At 51.4% G+C, this 26860-nt stretch overlaps 1 protein-coding gene across 4 annotated transcripts; it reads right to left on the bottom strand.

The window, feature by feature from the left end:
• Window positions 1-749: 749 nt before the first annotated feature.
• Window positions 750-6715, bottom strand: GJB6 (gap junction protein beta 6). Of its 4 annotated transcripts, none has more exons than XM_032496509.1 (3): window positions 6437-6715; window positions 4209-4371; window positions 750-2254 (listed from the first exon to the last, which is right to left on the bottom strand). In XM_032496509.1, the coding sequence occupies exon 3, from the start codon at window positions 2238-2240 to the stop codon at window positions 1458-1460; it is 783 nt and encodes a 260-aa protein (XP_032352400.1). In that variant the 5' UTR covers window positions 2241-2254; window positions 4209-4371; window positions 6437-6715; the 3' UTR covers window positions 750-1457. The 4 variants fall into 4 exon arrangements, with proteins under 4 accessions (XP_032352400.1, XP_032352397.1, XP_032352398.1 ...); XM_032496506.1 differs by having other exon boundaries at window positions 4222-4371; window positions 6437-6711; XM_032496507.1 differs by having other exon boundaries at window positions 4222-4371; window positions 6507-6711.
• Between the last annotated feature and the right edge of the window lie 20145 nt (window positions 6716-26860).

Genomic DNA, 26860 nt, shown 5'->3' with positions numbered 1-26860 from the left:
CTTCCTGTTTATGGACTTCCTTCGAGGCCCGTTCGAACAGCCATTTAAAAAGAAAGCATGTTGTGGGACGAGGGGGAATTATGAACGCTGCCTAGGTTTCAGCTGGAACTGGTTTTGTTTTAAAAGGTTAGGTCTTGGTTTTTATAGATCGACACTAAAATACGGATGAAATGATGTGTCTGGAACTTGCTTTGGAGCCTGAAGAAAATGAGACGGGCTTTGCCGTTTTTCTGGGGAGAGGTTCTGGAACCCCGGCACGTGTCAAGCCCTCAGGAATGCCCCTTACTCGCTGGGTGTCCCCACGCTTAGCACGTGTGCTGCTGCACCCTGACAGAGGTGGCCTCACGTGTTCGGGCTCCAGTGACCAGCCTTCCGCCGCTGCGCCGATACCCGCACTCGGGGCGTGTGTCCAGCGGGAACCGGCGGGAAGGCTTCCTCGTCTCCATCGGTGGGGGTGGGGCCAGGGCCCCTTCAGTCCCCAAGGACTGAAGGACTCAGGTAACGAGTCCTTAGAGGACGGCCAAGAGCCTCCCAGCCTCCTCTGTCAAGGCTGAACTGACCCAGAGGACATTTTCCGTGTCCCAGAACCGCCAACCCCTCTCCCGGCTAAACTCAGCCTCTGCCCGTGGGATGTGAGGATGCGGGAGTCTGTGAGCCCTGGCGCTTCAGCCACGCACCCCGACCTGCTCATCGCCCCGCCAGCGACGGGGCTCCACGGCCCCCTGCAGAACAGACACCCGCGAGCCATGCAGCCTTCAGCCAAGAGCTGACCTTTATTGAAGGAGCACGTTCCTGTGTCACGTGCAAGACGATCGCAAAGGGGCCTGTTTAAAAAAGCTCCCCGCTTGCATACCACTCTGTCCATCCAGAAAGTAGTGACAGGATATCTATTGTGCAACGAACTCCTCCCACCCCAAGAGTATCATGGGAGGTCACAGATTTGTCAGCAGACGATGCAAAGCAGCACTTACAACAAGCACAGTAAGTTCACAACTGAGACACCTATGCTATAATTCTAAAACTAACCGTGTGTGCTTTTCCAGGTGAGAAAGACCAGTCATTCCAAAAACACTTTATATAAATTCCGAGTCAGATCTAAAACATTCAATCCTATAAAAATATCTTTTACTAATAAAAGTATCAATTTTTAAAGAAACGATCTGTATCGACAACAGTTATGTCCTTAAATTTTCAGGAACTACCCACTGTCAGATGGCCCACTCACATCCACGCGTTAAAGCCGCGCGAGGCCTGGCTGTCAGGGATGGACCACACGCTGATTAAGCAGCACAAGAATGACCCGGTTTCTCTACAGAAAGTTACCTCAAGTATCTACGTGTTACAAAAGCCGTTTGAAAGGACAAAGTCCCAGCCTAGAGCCAGGACCCCCGGGGGCACCGCCTTGCGGAGAAGCCCCAGCTTTGTGACGACCAGCCAGCCACGCGGGGCCTCGGCGCTCAGCGGGGAAAGCCGGTGACGGCGCCCTGCCCGCCCTCGGAAATCAGCTCGTTCATCTCGTTCTGCTTGCTCTCTCTGAGGGTGTGATTGGGGTGATTTCTTTGCGTCTGTGCTCGTCTCGATCTGAAACACACCTTCAGGAGCAGGTAGCACAGCTCGGCCACGTTCAGCAGCATGCAGATCACAGACGCGGAGATCATGAAGACGGTGAACACGGTTTTCTCCGTGGGCCTGGAAATGAAGCAGTCCACCAGGTTGGGGCAGGGGTCGATGCCACACTTCAGCACCCAGGGCAGGTGGTAGCCGTTGTACAGGAAGTAGAAGACGTACATGAAGGCCGCCTCGAAGATGATCCGGAAGAAGATGCTGCTGGTGTAGGTCCACCACAGGGAGCCCTCGATGCGGACCTTCTGGCTCTTGATCTCTTCAATGTCCTTGAATTCGTTCTTTATCTCTCCCTTAATGAACTTCCTTTTCTTCTCGTGTCTGTGGTAGGCCACGTGCATGGCCACCAGCAGGGCGGGCGTGGACACGAAGATGAGCTGCAGCGCCCAGAGCCGGATGTGGGACACGGGGAAGAAGTGGTCGTAGCAGACGTTCTTGCAGCCGGGCTGCAGCGTGTTGCAGGTGAAGTCGGCCTGCTCATCCCCCCACACCTCCTGGGCGGCCACCACGAGGATCATGACGCGGAAGATGAAGAGGACGGTGAGCCAGATCTTCCCGATGCTGGTGGAGTGCTTGTTGACGCCCCCGAGGAACGTGTGCAGGGTGCCCCAGTCCATCGTGCGGGCAAATCCTAGACGTTAGCAAAGATGGGTTAGTTAGTGGAAACTTCCCTCGATTTCTACAACTGCTGCCGCGTTACAGACTGAGGCACACTCCTCTCGATGACGTGCACTGTGGCGTCTTGTCACCTCGGCCGCTAAGCTGCTGGGGGCTTTCTGACAAGGAGCACCCACCCGGGAAGCCCTCTACCCTCCTTCTGGGGCTTTCAGACCATCTTGATTCAGCTGGACTCAGACTGTGCTCAGTGACACCAAGGCAGGAACTCAGGCACACAAGTTCATTTCCAAACTCCCTCTGAATCACTGTTTCCTTTTGTCGGAGGATCATGGAGGTTCCATGGTAGATTATTAATTAAACGGCTTATCCAAGAAAAAAAAAAAAACATTCACTGGAATGACATAATCTGGTTTGCCTGGCAGACTCAGAAGGGAAAAGGAAGCCAAACACTTGTTGGTTCCTTTCTGCAACACACTGCTGTTTATTCCCAGCTCCAGGAACATCATTTGCCAGAATCACACGTTCTTGGGAAACTGCTTAAAGAGCCTCTTCCAACAGGGAACCCCAGGCTATCACGAAAAGTGCTCACTTTCCTGCACCGAGCCGGGCAGTCCTGGCTTCCCCTTCCCCCCCGGTGCCCTTCACACTGGAAACCCCGGGTGAAGGCTCATCTCCTAGTTGCTGCAGAAGACCCAGCCTTCCGCTCAGAGAAGAAGGATCATGAAGCCTCCGAGAACCTTCTGAAAGTGAAAACCCTCTCTTCAGACAAACACGGCTCACAGGTTTTCCTGCACCTGTGGGGGGGCTCGCGGGGGAGGGGGTGCCGGAGGAGGGGCTGCTCCCTACGCGCCCCACCGCCCCATGCACCGAGTGCCCTGCAGCCCCGACCTCGGTCCTCGCACCTTCCGGGGCTCCCTCCAGATCCGCCCGGGACCGGCCTGCACGCCATCCTCCCGGGCTTAGAGCAGAGGGATGAGCGTCAGGACACAGACTCACAAGGATCCGGCTGGGGTACCACTGCCCCCTCCTGCCACGGTCACTGGGGGGGCACAGAAGTGGGACAGGGGCACCTCCCCCTCACTCACACCCTCCCCGAGGAGCAGCCCCCGGGGCCCTTTCCTAAACTTCTGGTTACAGAGGATCTGAAGGCCAGTACGCTTCAAAAATCACTTCCCAAAGTCACTGCCTCCGTCCGGTTCTCACAATTAGGGTTAAACAAAGCGCCTCTCTCCTCTCCTGCCTCAAGCAGGCTGCAGCCAAGGGAGGAGCGGCTTCAAAAAAAAGTAAAACATTAACTCTTTCTTTGTGACCCCGAGAGGGTTAAGTGACGCCTTCTGGGCTCTCTCTTAAGGAAGAACAGATACACTCTGCTTCCTCGTCTTCACCGAGCAGGAATCACGGAGGCGCGTGGCACTTGGTGGAGGAGGGTCTGATCACGGTGGACAGCCAGCTCCAGCCCAGACACTTAGCTCTGAAGATAAAACCGCTGACTCTTCTTCTTCTTCTTTTTCTGGCGGAGCACCGGGGATAGCACCCGGGACCCGCCATGCTGAGCCCGTGCTCCACCCGGGATGTACCCTCCCACCTCCTTACTTCTGATCAGACCACAGTCCTGTGAAGAGACACTGAACGTCCCTTTCACAATTGAAGTCACTTGTCTATTAGCATTCTGCTCAGTGACATCATTTCTTGACTATCTTAAACTTCTTAAGAATTTAATCACAACTGTTTTGCTTAACAAAGTCGTTTTACTTTCACTGATGGGCCCTAAACATGACAGGGTCCCAGAGTCCCCTCGCAGGCTGAGGGCCCCACGCCCCCCATGACCCTTCCCAAGTCCTTCCCAGGTCTCTGATGGGCCTGGGAACAGAACAGGGCCCCATCTCCATGTTGGCTATGGGCTGCTGAGGAGCCTCCCCTGAGAAAGGGCAGTAAAGTCAGAGCAAAACCAGTGGCCTCAGCCTCACTTTAGGGACTCACAGCTTGGGGGCCAGAGAAGACTCAGAGCAAGGTTTCCTCTTCAAGGGCCCGGCTTCCCTGCACCATCGGTCACCTCACCAGGCAGCCAGCGTCGCTCAGCAACCCCAGGAAGGTGGATCTGTGTGGCTCCCAGGTCCGTGAGGATGTGACCTGTGGAGGACAGTACTAGACGTGGCCAAAGTTCCTCAGGGCTCTCTGGTGTCTCCTGTACGACCCCGTGGTGGTTTTCCCCTGGACCCAGCCAGTCTCCTGATGCTCTGAACTTCGAATACACAATAACATCAAAATAAAATCTTTTCCCTATCAAGATAATAGTAATACTAACAGTATTATTAAGATAATAATAACAATACAATAACAATACAAGCCCCAGCCCATCCCTGGAACAACAGAAAAAGGAGAAGATAGAGTTCTAGAAACTGGATACAAGCCCTTACCCCCAAGTCAGCAATCCAAAAAAAAAATCTCAAAGTCTCTCTTTAATCAAAAAGTCTTTTCCTTTTGTCTTTGGAGATCTCAGCTCATTCCAGGGACAACCTGATGGCCGATTTTTAAATTTAACGGCTCAAAACCTCATCAAAGCTGTCCTTTCAGAGCGACGGCAGAGAGGAAAGCATTCATATACTTCTTCAAAATTAGCTCAGTAAAGACGGAAACCACTTTCTCTATGGAGTCTACCTGTAAAAATGGACCATTCACAGAACTACATGTATTTCTTAATCCATTAAAGAATTCAAAGAGTTAAATCCCCCCCGATTTAGCATCTCTGTTCATTCAAGCAGCCTGTGTCCTTTCCAAACATGCAGGTCCAGCTGGAGGTAAGTGATCCTGGGAATGAAAATGGAAGGCTCTCCGGGGACCCAGCTCCACTCTCAGGGATCCAGTGAGTCAAACAGAAGTCTTAGCAGGATAATGGAGCCACTGGAAGGACGCTGCCCTCACGGACCCAGAGCCTCGGGCCAGAAATCATCTGCCCACAATTTTACTCGAACATTTAACTCAAGTATACAAACCACTCACAGTTCCCGGAACATTCCGATTGAATTGGGGGTGCTGATGAGGGTTTTCAAGTTAGAATTTTCCCCTCATCCTATTGAAATTGTTGTCAGAAGTTCTGTTGGTTCTTTCCCTTCATAAAGCTCTTCGAATCCAGAAGAGACAAGTAAGAAAAAAAGCATGAAGTCCCCGTTTCCTGCATGAGAATTTGTTTTAAAACGAAAACACGAGCAAAGCAGCTGGACTGGCTGGGTTGTGTCACGGGGGTGACAGCAGGGGGGCCCTCCCCCCCAGTTGTGCCCCTGGCTTAGGTGGACGTCCTCCCCTTGGGTGGCTGGGCTCCAGCACCACCCCCCGGGCGCGGCGGGATCCGGGCAGCAGACAAAGCTCTGCACAGCGCGTCCTGCAAGGCTAAGGAGACTGGCAGGGGCAGGACGTCTTCTTCCAAGACACTGGTCAGACGCTGCCAGAACCGAGGCACGAAGACTTCTGTGGCATCTGGTCTGCCCAAGGAAAGGACCCCCACGGTGCATGGCTAAATTCAACCAGGGCTAAACCCACAGCCAGATCCCACCTTGCGGCCACTGAGGTCGCTGGCCTGGGGCCCCCAGCCCCTCCAGGCGACCCGAGCTGCGTCGGGCTGCACTCACCTCAGACTCGGTCCTCCTCTCCAGGAAGGGAGGCCAAGCTGGTCAGAAAACCACACCGTGCCGGGTGCTACCTGGGACTGGTCTCCTTCACCAGACAGGAACTCCCTTCTGGTGCCTCCACCTTCTAACCGAGATGTGTCACCATGACACTTAATTACTGTTGTCCGGTGCTGCTATTGCCGCGTGTGTCTCATCATGCAGCTGCACCGGCCAGTTCTACCCGGGCTGAGGGACTGGCCCCCGCCTCCAAATGCGAGCCGGACTCTGCCGGTGACCCATAAAAGCGAAGAAAATCGAAACGCAGCAGCAGAAGTGGGGGAAAGGGGCATTTGTCCGTACACACGACGTGGAGCATCTAGAAAACCCGTTGTGCAGGTCAGGGGGGACCACCTGGGGTAAAAGTCAAACCAGTCCATCCTCATTCCTGCGAGCGCGCCAGGACGATGCGGATCCCAGGCTGGTAAGTTTGGTCCGGGCAACGCCAACGCGGACAGCACCCCACCCGCAGGACCCCCGGAGCGGTGGCCAGCAGGGCGACAAGGGGCAGGGGCCACGGGCTTTCCACCTACCTGCTCTGGCTTCTCGGAGGCAATTCCTCCGCCCGAGGGGCCGGGATGGCGCGGCGCGCCGCCCGCTCACCTGCTCAGCGGGGCTGCGGCCGGGCGCGGGGTCCAGGGCGCGGGGTGCGGGGTCCGGGGTCCGGGGTCCGGGGCGCGGGGTCCGGTCGCGGGGCGGCGCCTCCGCTGCAGCCGGACGGGCAGGAAGTCTGCAGCCGCCTCTCCCGCCGCTTCGGCGCAGGCCCGGCGCCCACCTGCGGCGCCTTTTAACCGCGCCCCACCCCGCCTCTGTCCTGACGCTCGTCGGGCGGGATGCGCGAGGCCCGCGCGCGGCGACTGGAGCGCGCTCGCCCCGGGGCGCGGGGTGCGGGGCGCGCAGCGCAGGGCGGGACTCTCGCCCGTGCGTCGCGGGCGCGGGGAGCGGCGCGCACGGCGGTGCAGGGTGGACTCGCCCGCAGGGGCGCGGGCCGCTGGGGAGGGGCTGAGGCGGGTGGCCCAGCCTGGTCCCGGAGCGGTGGGGCGGCCCAGGGGCGCGGCGAGCAGAGCCTGCGCTCGGGCTGGGCGGAACCGCTGCGCCGGGCCCGGGCCCCTGGGGAGGCGGCCTGGGCGGGTGGGCCCGAGCCCACAGCGGGGCTTCCGACCGAGTTGGACCGGTTGGGATGCATGTTAGGGCCGGGCTGTGTTTTGCCCGGACACGACCTCCTTTTTCCTGGAGACTTCCACCTTCTGACGGCCGCGCAAGGCCCTCTCTTAGGGAGCAGCCTGCAGGCACGGAGGCTGTGGGCCTTTATTAATTAATGACCGCTTATTAGAGTTAAAGGGGTTGTTTTGTTAGTCACCTCCTCCGGGGAAGGCAGAGCGGGGCCTGGGCTCCGGCCGCCTCTCCCTCCCAGGCTCCCAGCACCCAGGGCCGCCCCAGGCAGGGGCTGCAGGGACCCGCGGGGTGGGAGTGTTTGGAGCCATTTACGGCTTTTCAGGTTCAAACCTGTCCTACAACACACGAGAGATGTGTGTCTTACTTATTCCACACAATTGTTTGGCAATTAAATGTCCCCTTCTAAACCGGATGCTGCGGATTTCGGCCTGTTCTCCAAGGCAAAGGATTAGTGGTGCTTCTTAAGATTTGTCTTCAAGGTCGTGGAGAATAAAGCAAGACTTTATAAAAATCCACCTTCTGAAATATTTTATTTGAGAAGAAGGTTCTCCAAGAATTGCCCCTGAGTCAGATAGGCTGAGAGCATTTTGAGGCGGCCCCTGGAATGCCTTGAAGGTAAGGGTGGGGAGAGAGAAACCCTGCTTCAGACTTTTCCATGAGACGCACTTGCTTCCTTCATGTGTGCCGTGCCCTGAGTGTGCCCTGGCCTAGGGGGTTTGGCTGGTCCACTTCTGCCCTTCAAAGTCCCACCCTTTTCCAGGCCCCTCCCCAGCTCCCTGCCAAAAACAAACCCTCCAGCCAGGCACAAACGTCTGCACAGTAAAATAACTCAATTTTAAAAGCAGATTGTAAACTTCCTTGGGAATTATAGCAGCTTAAGCCCCCTCCCCTTGTTCCCCACAGCACCAGGCGAAGTACTCTGCACACAGCAGACACTGCCCGGGGACTACCTGCACGTTGGTCCTGGAACTCACTCTTGCCCCTGAAGCACCACGGCCCACGTTCCCACTCCTATAGGCCCAGCTCCATGCCGCAGAGCCCAAGCGCTGACGCTCTGGACCTAGGGCAGCTGCTCCAGGACCCATCCAGCAAAGACCTTTCCAACCCGAGTGGTCACAGAGAATGTGCTGTGTTTGTTCAGGTGTCCCAAAGGGAGCCGTCCTGCACCGGGCCAGACATCTCTTTCCCTGTTCAGGTGGTCAGCGCCAGCCCCACGGCCGCTGGCTTTTCATTTTGTCATTTGTTTCTTAATGTTTAACCCCACATTCAATTTTCACTTCTCATCAGATGGCCCTGCTGTAGCAGAAATTAAATATGGACTATATGAAACTTACAGACTTGTTGAGATGTTTGTCTGAAGCCGAAAAGTTAAACATTTTAAGCTGATGATATCCATAGGCGTCTGGAGTGTTGACCGATTGTTGGCTTTTTGTGCCAAATTTGAAAAAACCTTCAGGAGATGATCACAACCCTACTGTCTGCTTAACAATGTCACACAATTCTAAAATCTAAATGTTTGTAGTCCTGTTGTAATCAGTGACATGAAACTCACTTGATACCGTCTCTCTGCATCTTAATAATGTTTTCCAATGTTACAAATTTAATCAGCACAAAACGTATGACGTGCAGATATACCTTTACTACAGCAGGAGGTTTGAAGGGGTGATGCTGAGGTGCTGTTTTGAAAATCTCTAAATCCCCTGGGTGGCCACTTGAGCTTTGCGCAGAGAAGGAGGACAGCCCCCCGCCCCCTGCCGAGTGACTCGCGTTACGTTTGCTCCACTTCCACAGCCTAAGCTGGAAACAGCACATGGGCTCTCCGTGCAACTGATGAAGTCCTAGAGATCCGGCAGTCAGCACCCTACTTAAATAAAAACTGACATTTATCTGTTTCTTCAACAAAAAAGCCTGGACTGAGCGGGTCTATATTAGGCTGGACACACAGAGGAGACGGTCTGTCCCAAGAGTTTCCTGGTTTGATTTTCAGATCTGTGACGAGGCTCGGACTTCCGGGGAGGACGTGGGGTATGGTTATGACGGTCGATGCTGTTTTGGGGTCGGGAGTGGCTCAGTGGCATCGCACGGAGGGGTCGTCTGGAGGTGCGCTGTGTCCTGCTGCAGCCCTGGACCCGCCGGGCCGAGCTTGCGACACGCTGTGCACGGCTGCTCTGCGGGCTCCTCGTTGGTTTCCGAGTTTATCACTAAGAGACGTGGCTGTGGTTGGTGCGTTTATTTTTTACAACAAAATTTTGATTTTAGAACAGTGTTAGATTTTCAGAAAAACTGCGAAGTGCAGAGAGTTACCACAGCCCCTGCTCCGAGTTTCCTCTAAGTCACCTTCCTGCATCAGTGTGGCTCACTTGTAATTCATGGATCAGCACTGATGAACTGTGACTCCCTGAGGTCCTCTTCACTCAGGGCTCCGTGGTTTTTACTAATGCCCTTCTTCTGGCCCAGGATTTGTATGCGGGGTCCCACATCCTGTTCAGCCGTCACATCTCCTTGGGCTCCCCTGAGCTGTGATGGTTTCTCAGCCTTCCCTTGTTTCTGATGATCTTGATAATTCTGACAAGTATCAGAAAATCCAATATCCACTCACAATTTAAAAAAAGCCTTAGCAAACTAGGAGCAGAGGGGGCTGAGGTTGTTAAAGGATGCCCACAGGAGCCTCCAGCTAACGTGAACCTTAGTGGCGAGAAACTGAATGCTTTTCCCCAAGGTCAGGAGCAAGGGCAGATGCCACGACCCCCGTTCCGTCGACAGCATATTGGAGGAGCCTCCCAGCGTGGTAACCCAAGGAAAGGAAATACAAAGCACACAGATTGGAAAGGAAGAAATAAGACTCTCATTGTATACATGACATGTATAAAATATCTGAAAGAAGCAGTGAAGTTCTCCTGGAACTAATAAACAATTACAGAAACCTTACAGGATACAAGATTAATACGCAGAAGTCAATTGCTTTCCTATTATCAGCAATGAACAACTGGAATCTGAAATGAAAAATACAACAGTATTTATATTAACATGAAAAAATTAAATACTTAGGTGTAAATCTAGTGAAATACGTACGAGATCGCTATGGGGAAACCGCAGAGCTGGCGGAGGAAGTCACAGAAGCTCTAAACAACACAAGCAGCTGTTTCGTGTTTGAATCAGGTTTTAGGGCCACTATAACAAACTGCTACAAGCTGGATGAGTAAAATGACAGAGTTTCCCTTTTCTCTTACAGTTCTGGAGTCTAGAAGTTCAAAGTTAAGGCTTTGGCCTGGCTGCGGTCCCTCGGAAAGCTCTAGGGAAGGGCGAAGCGCTTCCCTGGTTCTCCGCAGCCCCGGGGGTGGGGTGGGGTGGGGCTTCAGCTGCCACCTTCCGGCTGCCGCCGCTGTCTCACGTGGCCTCCTTCCCCATGTGTTTCTGTCTCCGCTGAAATTGCTGGTCTTTTTAAAGGACACCAGTCACATTGGATCTAGAGTCCGCCCGGACCCAGTATGACATCATCCCCGCTGATTACAGCTGCAAAACTCTGTTTCCAAATAAGCTCGCGTTCACAGGTGCTGGGGGTTCGGGCTTCAGCGTGGTTGAGGGGAACCAAATTCAACCCATAGCGATGTTCTTGGACAGGAGGACTCAACATTACTAAGATGTCAGTTTTTCCCCACTTGGTCTCTAGATGTAAAGCTCTCTCAGTCAAATCTCAGCAAGCTACCTGTGGATGCAGCAAGCAGGCTGATCGTAAAGGTTCTATCAGGCAGAAGAGCAGAAAGGCAAAAGGTAGAAGACCCAGAACAGTCAGTCAACACACACTGGAGGGGAGCAGAGCTGGAGCGTGGCGCTGTCCAACTTCGAGACGCGCCATCAAGCGGCAGCCATCAGGACAGCGTGCCGTCGATGGAAGAATCAACGACAGAAGAAGGAGCCCAGAAACCGACCCACACGAATCCAGTGAACTGAGCCGATGAAGGAGCGAAGGCAGTTCGATGGAGGAAGGATAGTCTTTTCAATACATGGCGCTGGAACACCTGGACACGCACATCCCCCACTTCCACCAGGGGAAAGAAAGGGAGGGAGAGCGAGAGAGAGAGGAAGGAAGATAAAGAAAGAATCTGGACACAGAACTTTCACAAAAACTAACTCAAAATGGATCCTAGATCTAAATATAAAACCCAAAACGTAAAACTTTGGACGGTAACATAGGAGAAAAAATCTAGAGGTAACCTTAGGTTTGGTGATGACTTTTTAGATACAACACCAAAAGCATGATCCATGAAAGAAAATATTGTAGGTTGGGCTACATTAAAATGAAAAACTTCTGTTCTGCAGAAGAACTGGTAAGAGAAGGGAAAAACAAGCTACAGACGAGAAAATATTTGCAAAACACACACCTGATGAAGGACCTGTACCCCGAATACACAAAGAACTCTTAGAACTCAACAATGAGAAAGCATTGCCCATTTAAAAATGGGCCAAACACCCTAACAGCCGCCTCCCTGAAGAAGAAACACAGATGGCAAATAAGCACACGAGGACATGCTCACATCGCGTGTCATCAGGGAGGAGCAAATGAAATCAACGAGCTACTATTACACCCCTGTTAAAATGTCTCAAATGCAAAACCTTGGAAAGACCAAATGCTGGCGAGGATGTGGGGCAACAGGAACTCTCACTCATTGCTGGTGGGGATTCGAAATCCACAGCCACTTTGGAAGACAGTTTGGCAGTTTCTTATAAAACTAAACCTACTCTTACCATGTGACCCAGAAATTATGCTCCTTGGTATCTACCCAAACGAGTTGAAAGCTTATGTCCACAAAAAACCTGCACGTGAAGGTTTATAGCACTTTTATTTATAGTGGTCAAAACCTGGAAGCAACCAAGACATCCTTCAGTAGGTGGATGGAGAAATAAACTGTGGTCCATCCAAACAACGGGGTATCATTTGGTGATAAAAAGAAGTGAGGTATCAAGCTGCGAAGACACATTAGGAAACTTAGATGCGTGCGACTAAGTGAAAGAAGTCGATCTGAAAAGGCCGCAGGGAGCACCTCCAGCTCAGCCACCTTCTGGAAAAGCGGGCCTGCGGAGGCCAGACGCGCGGGTGCCAGGAGCGAGGGGGCGGATGGAGCGGTGGAGCACGAGGGTTGGGGCGGGCGCTCTGGGTGCTGCTGCGAGAGGGGGAGGCCGCCCCCGGGAGCCCTGCCTCCCTCTGCTCCGCCTCCTCTCATCCGTCCTCCCCCCACACAGGGTTGTTCATTCACGGGCTCTGTGCGGAGGCCGGTCAGAAGTTTAGGGGCTTCGAATTCTTACAGCGAAACGACAAAGACTCGGAAGGGAGCCCGGGGCTGGTTCACCCAGCGTCCATGCCCCACGTCCGCAGGTCTCGGTTCTCAGAGCGGTCTGGTCTGGTCTGGTCTTTCCTGTCTTCCTTCCTTCCTCCCTTTCGTCCTTTCCTTCTTTTAAATTTTTTACTAAAGTGTAGTTGATTCACAATGTTAGTTTCAGGTGTACGGCAAAGTGGCTCAGTTACACGTGTAAACATCTGCATGTGTTTTCTTTTCAGGTTCTTTTCCATTACAGGTTATTACACGGAATCGAACACGGTTCCCTGGGCTCTAGGCAGGTCCTTGTCGTTCATCTACTTTATACGTAGCGGTGAGCATCTGTTAGTCCCCAAGCCCTGCTCCGAGCGGCGTCTCCTGAGGGGCAAAGAGGCCTTGGACATGGTTATTTATCTACTACACAGCTGAGCCCTCAGGGTACTTGCAGGCTCTGAGCTAACTTCAGACTTTGGTTCGGTGGACTGGACTGTCCAGCCCAACGGCTGGACTTTGACTTGAAGCCAAAGCTATTTTCCCTTCCTTGGCCCCCGCGTCACAGCTCCAGCTAAAACAATCTGGGCAGCCAGTCCTCTGCCTCCACTGTGAACAGGGCTGTGCCCCCACCACCACTTCTCTTTTTAATCTTCTACGAGAATCTCCACGCACCTCGGGGGAGAGTCGCCCGCACACTGTCACGCAGCAGCTGGGAGGCCGAGCGTCCTCTCCGACTCACAGCCCACGACTCAGGTCACGTCCTCGGCCAGTGCACATCCAGCTGGGCTCAGACAAGCAGCTGGCGTCAGTCATCCCACGACCCACATCCCTGAGTTGGGTGGCACCAAACTGTTGTGTCCGAACAGGCCATGCCCTGTGCCTTGTGTTAGCCATTCAGTTAGTTTGTACTGAGGTCATTATGTGTTATGCTGAGAGCGCAACAGTACATGCCTCTTCTAGTACCCAGCACGGCACCCAGCACCTGGTACCCAGCACAGCACCCAGAACAGCTCCCAGCACCTGGTACCTAGCACCTAGTACCCACCATAGCACCCAGCACATAGTACCCATCACAGCACCCAGTAAAGTGCCTTGTCTACAGCAGTTTTTCAGGGAATTTTGTTCAACTGAATGAGTGCTCACTTCCCTAATCCAATTAATGATGAAGACTCTTCCTTTATTAAGAAAATATCCCTGCAAAATTACAATCTATGGGCGTGATTTTGCTATAAGATGTTTTTGCATGTCATTAAAAGTTAATATTCTGTAATAGCCAACAGCTAAGTCCATGTAATTTAGTGTGGGGTGAGGAGTGACACTGAAATGGTTTTTAAGCTGTGCTGAGTGAAGGTGGTTAAGCCCGGCGAGGTGTTGCAGACGGAATCAGGAAGATGCAGTGGAAAAGTGACCCCACACAGCTGACATCCGGGCGCAGAATCCGCCCTCACCAAGCCCAGGTCTCCACTGTGGGTGTGGCGGCTGGCGAGCCCTGCCGGAGACCTTGCGGGCTGTCGGATGTGCTTCTGAAGAGCTTTCATGCACATCATTCATCTGAGAACACTTCTCAGAAGAGGCAGGATTTTCACGTGACAGAGGGGGAGGCTGGAGTTCAGAGAGGTTCATTCACTTTTCACTTAAGAAGGATTTACTGGACGTGGCTGCCCCAGACACACACAGCTGGGCACCTGCCCCGTCTCCGGGCTCCTCACCAGCCTCACGCGCCTGGAGCGGAGCAGTGGCGGAAGTGGGAACAGGCAAGAATGACGTCTTCCTGTGACTTTGGGGGGGCGCTGATGTGTGTGAGGGCCACTTCGTCCCTGGCCCCCACCTAGACTGAGAGTTGAGCTTCAGAGGAAGAGACATCTGCCTCCCAGGATCCTTTGACGCCCCGGGCGGACACATGCTGAATCCTTAGATGACCCCATGGAATACTTCAGAGTCGAAGTTCTTGGTCTATTTGAGCTACTTGTGAGCTGAGTCGCATAGCTCTTTGGTCTGTGTTTATGGACAATGGCTGTTTGTGTGCGTGTGTGGACTGTTTCCATGTCACTCCTCACCCCACTGAACAGCAGGGACTTGGGCGTTAGCTAGTACAGGACATTACGTTTTAATTATATGCAAGAAATTCTACAGCAATATCACACCCTAGATTATAATTCCGCAGAGATGATTTCTTAATAAAGGAAGAGCCTTTTTTAAAGTCATTACTCCGGTTGGGGAAGTGAGTGTCATTCAGTTCAGCCAAGTTGGCTGAAAGCCTGCAGGGGATGACTGAGCTCCCACCCACCGCCAGGACTGTCAGGGTCTAGTGTCTGCGTGGAGACCCCTCCACGCCCCGCCTGCAGAGCAGAGCCGCACAACTCACCCCGCGGGCTCGCTGGTCTGCTCCGGCATCGCCTGCTCAGAAGCGCACGTTGCTCCGGTGATGGGAGCGGCCCCGCCCGGTGACAGTCCCCGGGTCGTTTTCAGGATGGCTGTCCCTGAACCACCCTGCTGGCCGCACAGCTGGTTTGCAGCAATTTTCCTCTCCTTGCAAACTCTGTTCCGAAAATACTGGGGAAGAGGGAAGCTTCGAAATGAAAATGTTTTATCTTTTAAATTTTTCTCCCTAAAGGAGTCTCCAGTTTTTCTCTCATCTCCCTCTTGCCCTGGCGCCTGGTTCGCCTCCACCACACCCTGTCACCCCACAGCGGAAGCAAGTCATTCCGTGAACGTGATCCTTTCACGAATCATTTTCCCTTTCCTGTGCCTTTGCGGGCGCAGGGTGCGTCACCCTGCACGGGGCTGGCTGTTTTCCCGCTCCTGGTTTCCCCACCGTTCTTGTGATGACATTTCCTCCACGTGGCCGCTCTCAGCCTCTCACTTTCATAAGATCAGGTATTTTAACACATTTTCTTGGAGCCTCAAAATGTTCTATGCATTCTTCACAGCACAGAAGCTCTTGTGGGTTACAAGTCTGCCATTTGTTACTTACTATGGAGAATCTGGTGTTCTTTTCTGTTTTGTTTTCACTGAGATAGAATTGACGTACAACATCATATTAATCACAGGTGGACAGTATATTCTGAAATGAGCACCACCCTAAGTCTAGACACCCCCGCCTGCATCCAGAGGAGAAGTTTGTCTTTTCCTTGTGAGGAGAACCTCACAGGTTCTTTCGGATGTGCAGTTCAGTCCCAGCAGCTCGAGTCACCGCGCTGCGCTGCAGCCTCACAGTGCGTTTGTTTTGTAACTGGAAGCTTGTAGCTTCGACCCCCTTCCGCCCAGCCCGGCAACCACCAGTCTGTTCTCTGCGTCTCTGAGTTTCTGTGTCCCAGCAAGCGAGATCCTGCGTGTCTGTCTTTGTTTCGTTGAGCGTAATGCCCTCGGGTCCCTCCGTGTTGCTGCAAACGGCAGGAGTTCCTCTTCCCAGCTGATCCAACGGTGCTGTGTTGTGCACACACATGCAGAAGCCACTTCTTTTTTATCCATTCAAACATCGACGGGCACTTAGGTTGTTCCCACATCTTGCTGTTGTAAATAACTGCAGTGAACGCAGGGGTGCAGATGTCTTTTCAAGTTATTGCGTCTTCTTCAGATAAAACCAGTTGTTTTGTCAGCGTGCTGACCATTCATTCACGTTCTCACTCAAAGGTTTATCATGCTTCCTCTCTGTCGGAAGCACTGGGGTCACGGTGGTGACGAGAGGGATAGAGTCGCGTGGGTGTCCGTGTTCTGTATCTGGCAATGGGGAGGAGCCAGCACCTGAAGTCCCATGGTTTCTCTGAGAGTCTGACGACCGTGCAGGTGTGGTTGACAGCGGCTGTTCATTTTGCTTTAGGCTGGTGCTCGGAGCCACCACCGGGAAGAACACAGCTGTAGACAAACGCAGCAAACCACTGGGAGTGCCAGGTGGGGCGAGGGACAAAGGGGCAGCGGACGTAGGGTCCAGCGGTGCAGTTAAATGGCAGTGTTTGACGCGAGCACCCACGCCCTCCACTTCAGTCTGGACTCCCTCTTCCTACAGAGGTGACGGCAGGGGCTGGACAGGACGGGGACAGTCAGCACCCACAGGGTGACCGACGTCCTGGGGATGAGCTGCCCGTGGGAGCTGCGGCGGTCTGCTCAACCCGCGCCTCCCGAGGTCTTCACCTGACAGGTCAGGCGGAAAACCACCCCTCCTCCCAAACCCTCCTCCTCGGGGCGCCTCAGACTGGCCCTCGGTCTGCTCGCAGCGTCTCTAATGGGGTCACAGGTTCCTCGGGGCAGGAGCCCTTCCTTCCACATCTCTCTCCGCTTGACGCCTGTGACCACGTCCAGCACTCGCCGGGTTCATGTGGTCCAGGTCCTGTCGGTCCCTGGGAAATGTATTATAGTGTCATCTTGTGCAACCTGAGGAAGGTCCTTCCAGGATAATCAGAATAACCACGTGCTCTTGGATGGGGCTCAAAGCCTAAATCTCATTCCATTCTGTGAGCGAGGAACAGGACTCTAATTGTGAGTAAGGAAGACGAACGTTGCAATAGCAGAGGTGATTATCCCGGTTTACAAGGGAAGAGAACTTAGGACGGAGCCTTCCTGACTTTCCCGAAGCCCGTGTTTGAGGCCCCGTGAAAGGCAGGAGGGAGCAGATCTGGTCAGCTTACAGCTCACCTGGTGTGCAGGTCACAAACCTTTCCTTCCTCTTCAGTTTCCCTGCATTCCTCTCTATCATGAAAAAGCATCAACAGCTAAATTTTTAGTCTTCACATCACATCCACTCTTAGGTCTCCAGGATCAGACTCCACCAGCGGCGACGACTCCTCCGGGGCCGCCCTGGATGGCGCGATGGTCCCTCCGGCTGGGAGGGTCTCTTTCCCGGTTCTGCCTCATTTGGGATCAAATACTTGCTGAGTGTCCTGGTAAAATTACAGTCCATTATTTAAAGTTGTGAAAGACAGATTTCAATGGTCTCTCATGCTATTTAACTAAATATTGACTAAAATGTTAATTATTAAAAATTTTTTATCAAAATCCAAGTGTGCACAGTATAAAACTTCAAGCAGAACCAAAGGCTCTCAGTCCTCTGCCCACCGTCTTCTTCCAGAAATGCTTTGCCCCGAAGGCAGCCAAAGCCCTTCATTTCCTTTCTTTTTTCAACATTCTTTTATTGAGTTGTAGTCATTTTACAATGTTGTGTTGCCCTTCATTTCTGTGACGAGCCTGGTATTTACCTCTGCGTGTCTAGACGGTGCGCACATTCTGCTGTTGACTGATTTAGGATCTGGGGCCTGTTGACTCTTTTATCGTGGAGTTTGGAGGGTCGGCGTTTGCATAACGCCCATGGCTCCCACCCGGCACGCACCTCCTTTCCTCCACCTTCATAACTCATCCGCACCCCAGAGTTTGGTTAAATAGACGTTGGTTATTTGCATTGCTTTAACTCTGTACGGAATCACTTCTGGGCCAGTTTGCTCCGCCCACACTCTTTCTCTGACGCCCTCCCACCCATGGCGACCACGGCGGCCCAGCGTCCTTTCCCTTGGTTTTCTGTGTCGATTGTTCAGTTTTCCCTGCACGTCCAACAAGCCTGTCATGTCGCAGAAGTAGCCACTGGAGCTGTGGACGTGGTTCTGGACTCCGCTCTGTCGGGACGGTCCTGCGGGCCTGCACCTGCCGCCGCCTCGGCCTCTTGGTCCCTCCTGGCCGACTTTCTGACCCTCGGAGCCCACAATGCCTCTTCCTCGCTTTATTCCCTCATTTTGCTGAAGCACGTCTTCCAGCAGGTTCTCGAGAAAGGGAAGGCGGGAACAAAATGTGTCCTTCTGCATAAAAGTGTCTTCCCATCACTGCAAACCTGGCCTGTCTTGCTGCCCACTGTCCCCTCCTCTCCTGCTTTCTTTGCTCTGATGAGTTTATTCCCCTTCTCTCTGTGGTCATTTAACTGGCATTTGGATGGGCGTGGAGCCGGTGCACACGGCCGGGCTTGTGCTGCTGGGAAGCCTCAGGGAGCCTGTGTCACTTGAGGTCCTCCCCCAGCCCCACAGCTGCCCCGAGCGCTGGTGCAGGGGCCTCAGGGCTGCAGACTGAGCCAGGTGAGGCCGGCCCTGAGCCCGGCACGCAGAGCCTCTGAGGAGCTGAGACCAAGACTCGTGGGGCTAAGGGACGTCCCCAAAGCCATGTGGTCAGTGATTGGAGCACAGAGCCTGAAGACCAAGTCTGAGTTCCCCAGTCCGTTCCGCCCACTGGGGCCGCGCATCTCAAATATGGGTCAGCATCCAAAGAGGCCACCGCCGTGGGGACGCGGGGGACGGGGACAGCTTCAGGAGGAGGCCGGGAGCCCGCCAGAGGGCAACAGTAAGTGGGAAGTGTGGTCTGGGTGGGCGGGTCAGGGCCTCCAGGGAGGGCGGCACATTGCGGGAGCCGGTGACAGCCCCACCCCTGGTGTCTCTGATAAATAATGTGTTATATGCAAAACATACATTTTGTTGACTTCAAAGCACTTAATAAATGTAAAGTATGATTCTTTTCAGTCTCGAAAAATCCACTGTGTATGTAAAAGACCCGGAACCCCCGTCTGAGGAAGGCTCTTCACAGGTGAAGGGGAAACAGAAGCTGCTGCTCCTGCGGGAGGGCCGGTAGCCCGAGGACAGAGCTGACGTCTGACCCCAGCCTCCCAGCAGGGTCCGCAGCGCGGCCACACCGGGCCCTGTCTGTTCCCAGGCGGGAGCCCAGTGGAAAATTTTGAGATGCTGTGAGAAGCCGTGCACGGTCTTGGAAACTGAAAACGTTCCTTTGAAAGAAAAGTCAGTGCTTTTTAAACTCAGACGGCAGCACTGACCGCGATCTGCTTTTCCCTCCTGCCAGCTCTAGTGTTCCTGGGATGTTATCGCAGCGAGTGTCAGAACAATGCCCACTTCTGTTTTGTTTTTAACCTGAATCACATACGCCCGACAAGCAGGTGTAGGCCAAGCAAGGAGGCTCTCGGAAAGCTGGGCTTCTGCAGAAACGGGGGGCGTGAGGTGGCCACTGTCCCTTTGCTCCAGTCAAGGTGCTCTTTGTGCTCAGTGTTCGAGGGCGGCTGAAGCTTGAGAACTTGACTGCTGGGCAAAGTCCTGACATTTTCTCTTGCCAGTTGTTATTTATTATTCTACAGAAATCAAAGGAGCACAAGCTGTCCATCCAACACAAACACCAAAACCAAAACAAAACACGCAAACAAACCCCAGCTTTCCTGTGGTGGCTTCTGAGAAGCGAGATGCTTTTAGTGTCAACAGTACAGCAAATGCAGCGTGTATCAGACTGCTTGTGCCGCTGTGGGAAGCTTCTCTTCCTGAAAGAGGGACATGTTCAGATCCCTTTATCCAGGTTAGTTTCCAGGGGGTTGACAGGCAGGGTCGCGCTGGTCCCCTGCTCGCTGGGGTTAGTGCCACCCTCTTCTCTCTGACTGGTCACTGTGCTTCCTGCTGATTTATGGCCGTGGTCCCCACTCAGGGGGGCTGCTGGGGGGCAGGGCTGGGTGGACTTCAGCTTTGTGCGGAGCAAGGTTGAGGGGCCCACGTCATCAGTGGGACCTTGGACTGTCCAGTTCTGGGGACGGGATGGGACGGGACTGGCTGTTGCCGCGGGAGCTGCCTGGTTTCATTCTGGTGGGGTGTGGGGTCCTGCTCGCCTGTCCCCTCATCACACTGCATTTCCTGAGGGGTGGGGCCCCCGAATCGTTCACACATCCCCCCACACCCACGTATGCAGTAGAGGGGCTGAGGTGCTGTCCTGGGGTCCCGGCGGGACCCGAGCTCTCTCGGCCCCCAGCCGGTCGCCACACAGCATGGACCCTCAGGGGAAACGCTCTGGGCCAGCCTTGAGTCTCAGGAGCAATTTCAAGGTGGAGGGTGACAGACTCAGTGGCGTTGTCCGCAAGCAAGTTGTCCCTCGCCCCAGGCCAAAAAATAGTAAGAGACAACCGAAAAAATTTATCTCAATATGTTCCATTGTTTCCCGAAAGGGGGAACACAGGGCCGAGCAGCCCTTCAGAAGAAGCCTCTACGCAGGGAGCAGGGCGCTGCTGAAAACCGAGGCTTTAACAAAGGTCAGACCCGCATTTTCATTAAGGTTTCGTACTTGGGTGCAAATTCACTTATGATCGCTCCCGTACTTTCCACCTACAAGGTTCAAAAAGTGTGCGGCCTCGGTTCAACATATGCAAATCAATCAATGTAATACATCACATCAACAGGAGAAAGGACAAAAACCACATGATCATCTCAATAGATGCAGAAAAAGCATTTGATAAAATTCAACACCAATTTATGATAAAAACTCTCACCAAAGTGGGTATAGAGGGAACATATCTCAACATAATAAAAGCGACATATGACAAACCTACAGCCAAAAAACTGTAGTGAAAAACTCAAAAGCTTCCCACTAAAATCTGGGACAAGACAAGGCTGCCCACTATCACCACTCCTATTCAACATAGTCCTAGAAGTCCTAGGCACAGCAATCAGGCAAGAGAGAGAAATAAAAGGGATCCAAATTGGAAAAGAAGAGGTAAAAGTGTCACTATATGCTGATGACATGTTACTATATATAGAAAACCCTAAAAGTTCCGCACAAAAACTACTAGAGCTGATCGAAGAATTCAGCAAGGTTACATGATTAACGTTCAAAAATCAGTGGCATTTCTTTACACTAACGATGAATCAACAGAAAAAGAAAGTAAAGAAACAATCCCCTTTAAAATAGCACCCAAAGTAATAAAATACCTAGGAATAAATCTAACCAAGGAGGTGAAAGAATTATACACAGAAAACTATAAACCATTGATGAAGGAAGTTAAAGAAGACTTTTAAAAAATGGAAAGATATTCCATGCTCTTGGATTGGAAGAATCAATATTGTTAAAATGGTCACACTGCCCAAGGCAATCTACAGATTTAATGCAATCCTTATCAAATTACCCAGGACATATTTCACAGAACTAGAAAAATAATAATAAAATTCATATGGAACCATCAAAGACCTAGAATTGCCAAAGCATTACTGAAGAGAAAGAAAGAGGCTGGAGGAATAACTCTCCCAGACTTCAGACAATACTATAGAGCTACAGTCATCAAGACAGCATGGTATTGGTACCAAAACAGATATATAGACCAATGGAACAGAATAGAGAGCCCAGAAATGAACCCACAAACTTTGGGTCAACTAATCTTCGACAAAGGAATCAAGAATATACAATGGAATAAAAGACAGTCTCTTCAGCAAATGATGTTGGGAAAACTGGACAGCAGCATGTAAATCAATGAAGCTAGAACACTCCCTTACACCATACACAAAAATCAACTCAAAATGGATCAAAGACTTAAACATAAGACAAGATACAATAAACCTCCTTGAAGAAAATATAGGCAAAACACTATCTGACACACATCTCAAAAATGTTCTCCTAGGGCAGTCGACCCAAGCAATAGAAATAAAAGCAAGAATAAACAAATGGGACCTAATGAAACTTACAAACTTCCACACAGCAGAGGAGACCATAAGCAAAACAAAACGACAACCTAAGGAATGGGAGGAAATTTTTGCATATGAAACCGACAAAGGCTTGATCTCCAGAATATATAAGCAGCTCATACGACTTAATAAGAAAAAAACAAACAACCCAATCCAAAAATGGGCAGAAGACCTAAACAAGCAATTCTCCAAGGAAGACATACAAATGATCAATAGGCACATGAAAAAATGGTCCATATCACTAATTATCAGAGAAATGCAAATCAAAACTACAATGAGGTATCACCTCACACCAGTCAGAATGGCCATCATTCAAAAATCCACAAATGACAAATGCTGGAGAGGCTGTGGAGAAAGGGGAACCCTCCTACACTGCTGGTGGGAATGCAGTTTGGTGCAGCCACTGTGGAAGAGTATGGAGATTCCTCAAAAGACTAGGAATAGACTTATCTATGACCCAGGAATCCTGCTCGTGGGCATATATCCAGAAGGAACCCTACTTCAGGATGACACCTGCACCCCAATGTTCATAGCAGCACTATTTACAATAGCCATGACATGGAGACAGCCTGAATGTCCATCAACGGATGACTGGATAAAGAAGATGTGGTATATTTATACAATGGAATACTATTCAGCCATAAAAACTGACAACATAACGCCATTTGCAGCAACATGGATGCACCTGGAGAATGTCATTCTAAGTGAAGCAAGCCAAAAAGAGAAAGAAAAATACCATATGTGGAATCTAAAAAAAAAAACCAAAAAACAAAAACAAAGCATAAATACAAAACAGAAACAGACTCATAGACATAGAATACAAACTTGTGGTTGCCAAGGGGGCAGAGGGTGGGAAGGGATAGACGGGATTTCAAAACTGTAGAATAGATAAACAAGATTATACTGTATAGCATGGGGAAGTATACACAAGATCTTATGGTAGCTCACAGAGAAAAAAATGTGACAATGAATATATATATATGTTCATGTATGACTGAAAAATTGTGCTGTACACTGGAATTTGACACAACATTGTAAAATGATTATAAATCAATAAAAAATGTTTAAAAAAAGGGTGTGGCCTTGTGAATCCATGTCTGTGTGCGTGTGTGCACAGATATTTAAGCTGCCAAGTCAGGTTGGCAGCTTTTCCTGTGAAACATGGATGTTCAACAAAGTCTCCCAGGATGTATTTAATTCACTTTTATCATCAGACTGTCTCCTCCAAACATAACCACCACACAATAGTTCCACAGGAAAACCTAAGAGTAAGGTGAGGCTTTTAAAAAAGGTTTGGAAAGGGGGAAAGGGTGGGAAAGGAATCAATTAGGAACTGAGGATAAGCAGACACACACTAGTACATATAAAATAGACAAACAACAAGGTCCTACTGCACAGCACAGGGCACTGCGCTCAGTGTCCCGTAGTAGACAGTAACGGAAAAGAATGTGTGTATAAGTGTATGACTGCATCACTCTGATGCACACCAGAAACTGACACAACATTGTAAATCACCTGTGCGTCAATGAGAGTAAATAAAGGCTTGTGATTTGATATTTGAGGGGATAAGAGCTCAGACCTTGGCATTGTCTTCAAAATGGAGCACCTGGGATTTACTCCATTTTTGTAGAAACAGGTAAACCCCTAAAGGCCTTGGCACCTAGGGGAACAGTCATGCTTCAGCTGCAACTTTATCCCTCAAGCTGTGGTTCTCTGCACCCGAGTGAGAGGCCCTGTTTGCAGACCAGGGTCTGTCGGCCGCGTGCTGTCCTGCAGAGCAGAGTGGAGGTCGGACATCACGCACGAACAGTCAGAAGTAGCCTCAAGGCTGGTCTAACCGCCTCAAACGTGTTGGTGGAAACACCCTCGAAACTCCCCGCGGGGCCCCAGTCTTCACTCCGCGGAGGGTCGCGACCAGCACTGACCCGGTGCCTGGCGTGTTTGGGCCAAAGCCGTGTTCATCACCACGTTAGGGAACGCTCAGCACCCTTGTAACCAGGGATGTCATCATCCCACCTTTCAGGGAAGCAAACTGAGGGTCAGAGAGGGTAGATAACTTCCCGAGGTCAGACAACCCAGAAGTCTGGGCGTCGTTCTTCAAATGCAGTGCTCACTAAGTCGACGCTTCCCGCCACGGTGCTCTGCTGTCCTCCTGGTGCGATGCAGCTGTGGACGCCCCTGTTCTGGCTTTCGCTTAGTGGAGAGCTTGCTGGAACGAGGGAGAACTCTCGTTCTTACAAAGAAGATTGCTAACCTGTTTCCTCCGGGGGGTGTGACTCCATTTAGTGGTTGATAAATACGTTGCTGTGTTAACGCGGATCCTTCCGAGTGACCGTTTCCCCCAGAAACACTTTGGGCTGGCAGCGTCTCGGGTGAACTGCAAGGCAGACCCTTGTTCAGTGGAAACTGGGACTCACAGGCCCCCGGACCCTGCTGGAACTTGTGGTTCTGCGTTGACACGGAGGAGGAAGCCAGCTTCATGAGCTGCGCAGATGACAGGCATCAGATCTGCCCTTTCCACTCCCGTAGACGCAGGGGCTATTTGAGTTAAATTTTAATCAGTGAAATAACACAAAGTAGAACCCAGTCCCCCACCCTGCTGGCCGCGCGGGGGGTGCTTACCCCCAAGTGGTGGAGAGACCACGCGGGCAGCACAGATGTAGACTCTCTACCCTGGTGGTCGCGGGCAGATGATTGCTTTTCTGAGTCTAGTGCTCACGCTAGAGGGAGAAGACCCTTCCAGGGGGAGCACAGACGAAAGACCAGGTCTGGACGCTGAGAGACTTGGCTCCTGAACTGGACGGGGTCTCCAGCCGGCAGCCTCAACCCCCCGCTTCACAAAGTCTATGCCAGGCCCCCCTTCTCCTCCCAGGTGCTCAGGGAGGTGGGCTGCGGGGGAGCCCCAGAAGGACGCCCCACACGTGGACTGCAGACCTGTCAGCAGCGGAGGAAGGGGTTCTTCGCCCTTGGTGTTTCCATGTACATTTTAGAGGCAGTTTTTCAATGTCCAGGAGAGACGTGTTGGGCCCGTACGTGCTGCTCTGGGGAGACGTGTCGGGCCCACACAGGCCACTTTGGGGAGAGTCGGCATTTGTATAATTCCGAGTCTTCCAATTGAGAACACGGTCTGTCCTCCGTTTCCGTCCGTCTGTCCTTCACTCCCTCTCAGGAACGTCTCCCGGGGTCTGCATGGAGGAGTGAACCTCCTGTTGGTCTGTTCCCAGGAGCAGCCAGCTGTCATTGCTTGTGGATCCCGAAATTTGCAAATGTGCCTACTTGCTAAAGTTGATTTCCGACTCCAAAATCAATACTTGTGGCAAAAAATTGAGTCACTCAACGCACATTTCCAGCTGAGGTCATGTGGGGTCATGGCTGCCTTCACGGCCCAGCTCTCATGCTGTGAACAAGGATCCCTTTCAAAGTCTGTTTAGGCCACACTTCCCACATTTTTGTTTTTTTGTTTTTTTGAGGCAAGGGGGAGTGGTTTTGCCGTTTAAAATGGCCCCAGTCAGGCTGAAGTGCTGCCCGCTGCCCCAAGTACAAGAAGGCTGAGACGTGCCGTGTGGAGAAGACGTCTGCGGTAAATGCGCTTTGCTCAGGCTTCAGTTATCCTGCTGCTGGCTGTGAGTCCAGTGTCAGTGAGTCAAAAATATATATTAACTGAGTGTCTGTAAACAAAACACACTCAGAATAAGGTTATGTCCTGAGCCACTGATGAAAGTGTGACCAGAGTCTCAGGAAACTCAGCCTTCATTTCTCCAGGAGAGATCCGGTGTTTGTGGTGACCGAACAGAGCAGAACCACGGCAAATAATGAGAGCTGACCGCCTGACACTGTCCGTACTATTCTAAATGTTATCTTTTGTAATTTTCAGTTTAAAATATTTGTTACTGGTATTAAGAAGTCCAATTATTTTTTCACAACTGTAATATGGTTTATTAAAAATATTCAGCTAAGAGATTACATTTGAAAATTACTGATAAATAACTGTAACAATTCTAGGAAATTTGAAGTATTTATAATTATTCCCTTCAAAATCTGTATATTTTATAATATTATTTTGCAAAATGATACAGGGTTTAGACAGATAAAAATTTATCAGTCTTATTTTTAAATGGGATTCAAACTTTCTAATGCGTCATTACCGCGGGATCTGTTAAAAAGGAATAAATACTAAGTGTGGTAAAACTTTGTAAACTAACGATAGAATGAATAGGTTGGAAAGCCTGACGGGTAAGTGTCGGGGAGAAGCCGCTGATGAAGACGTGTTTTTCCCCCAGTGAGCTGAATGGTTGACCTTGGGACGGTTGGTTATGACTTTTGAGGGGCAGTTCACACTTCTGAGCACACAGTAAGCTTGATCTTTGGGGGTCTACACAGTTCTATGAATGTTGGCACAGGAAGAGACGGTGTAGCCGCCACCGCAGGCAGGACACGGACCAGGATCTTCCTTGTGATGCCCCGTCACGGTCACTCTGCCCAACCTGAGCAATTACCCATCTGTCCCCCATTTCAGTAGCTGTATGTGTTTGAGGCTGTCAGATAAACACAAGCGGAAAAGACAGTTTTTCACATCCTGGACTTTGCCCATCACTCGAGCCAATCACTTAATTTTATCTCAATCCGGTTTTTCCTTCAAAATTTGGACAAATGTCGTTTCCCTGGAAACCGTCCCTTGGCCTCGGCTTGCTGTCATCAGGCCAATTGTATGTCCTTTCTCTGGGCTCCCGCAACATCCGGGGCCCCCTTCTCATCTACCTGTTTAATCTCGGTTAGATTCCAGGCTTCTTGGGAGGCAGAGATGACGCCTTATTCAAATTTCTTTCCAAATTGCCTATCATAATGTACACGTATATGTATACACACTCGCATATATGTGTATCATTAATTACTTATCAGACATTTAATGACTGGGTGAATAATTAGGAAGGATGTGAAGAGGGTGGCACTGCACCCCGAACTTTGGGTGTCTGGATGCTGGAGTTCAGAAAAAATTAAAGCA

The sequence above is a fragment of the Camelus ferus genome, chromosome 14 (genome assembly GCF_009834535.1).
Source record: "Camelus ferus isolate YT-003-E chromosome 14, BCGSAC_Cfer_1.0, whole genome shotgun sequence".
NCBI lineage: Eukaryota > Metazoa > Chordata > Mammalia > Artiodactyla > Camelidae > Camelus > Camelus ferus.
Note: the sequence above shows the minus strand (reverse complement) of the source record. Positions and strands in the feature narration are given on the sequence as shown.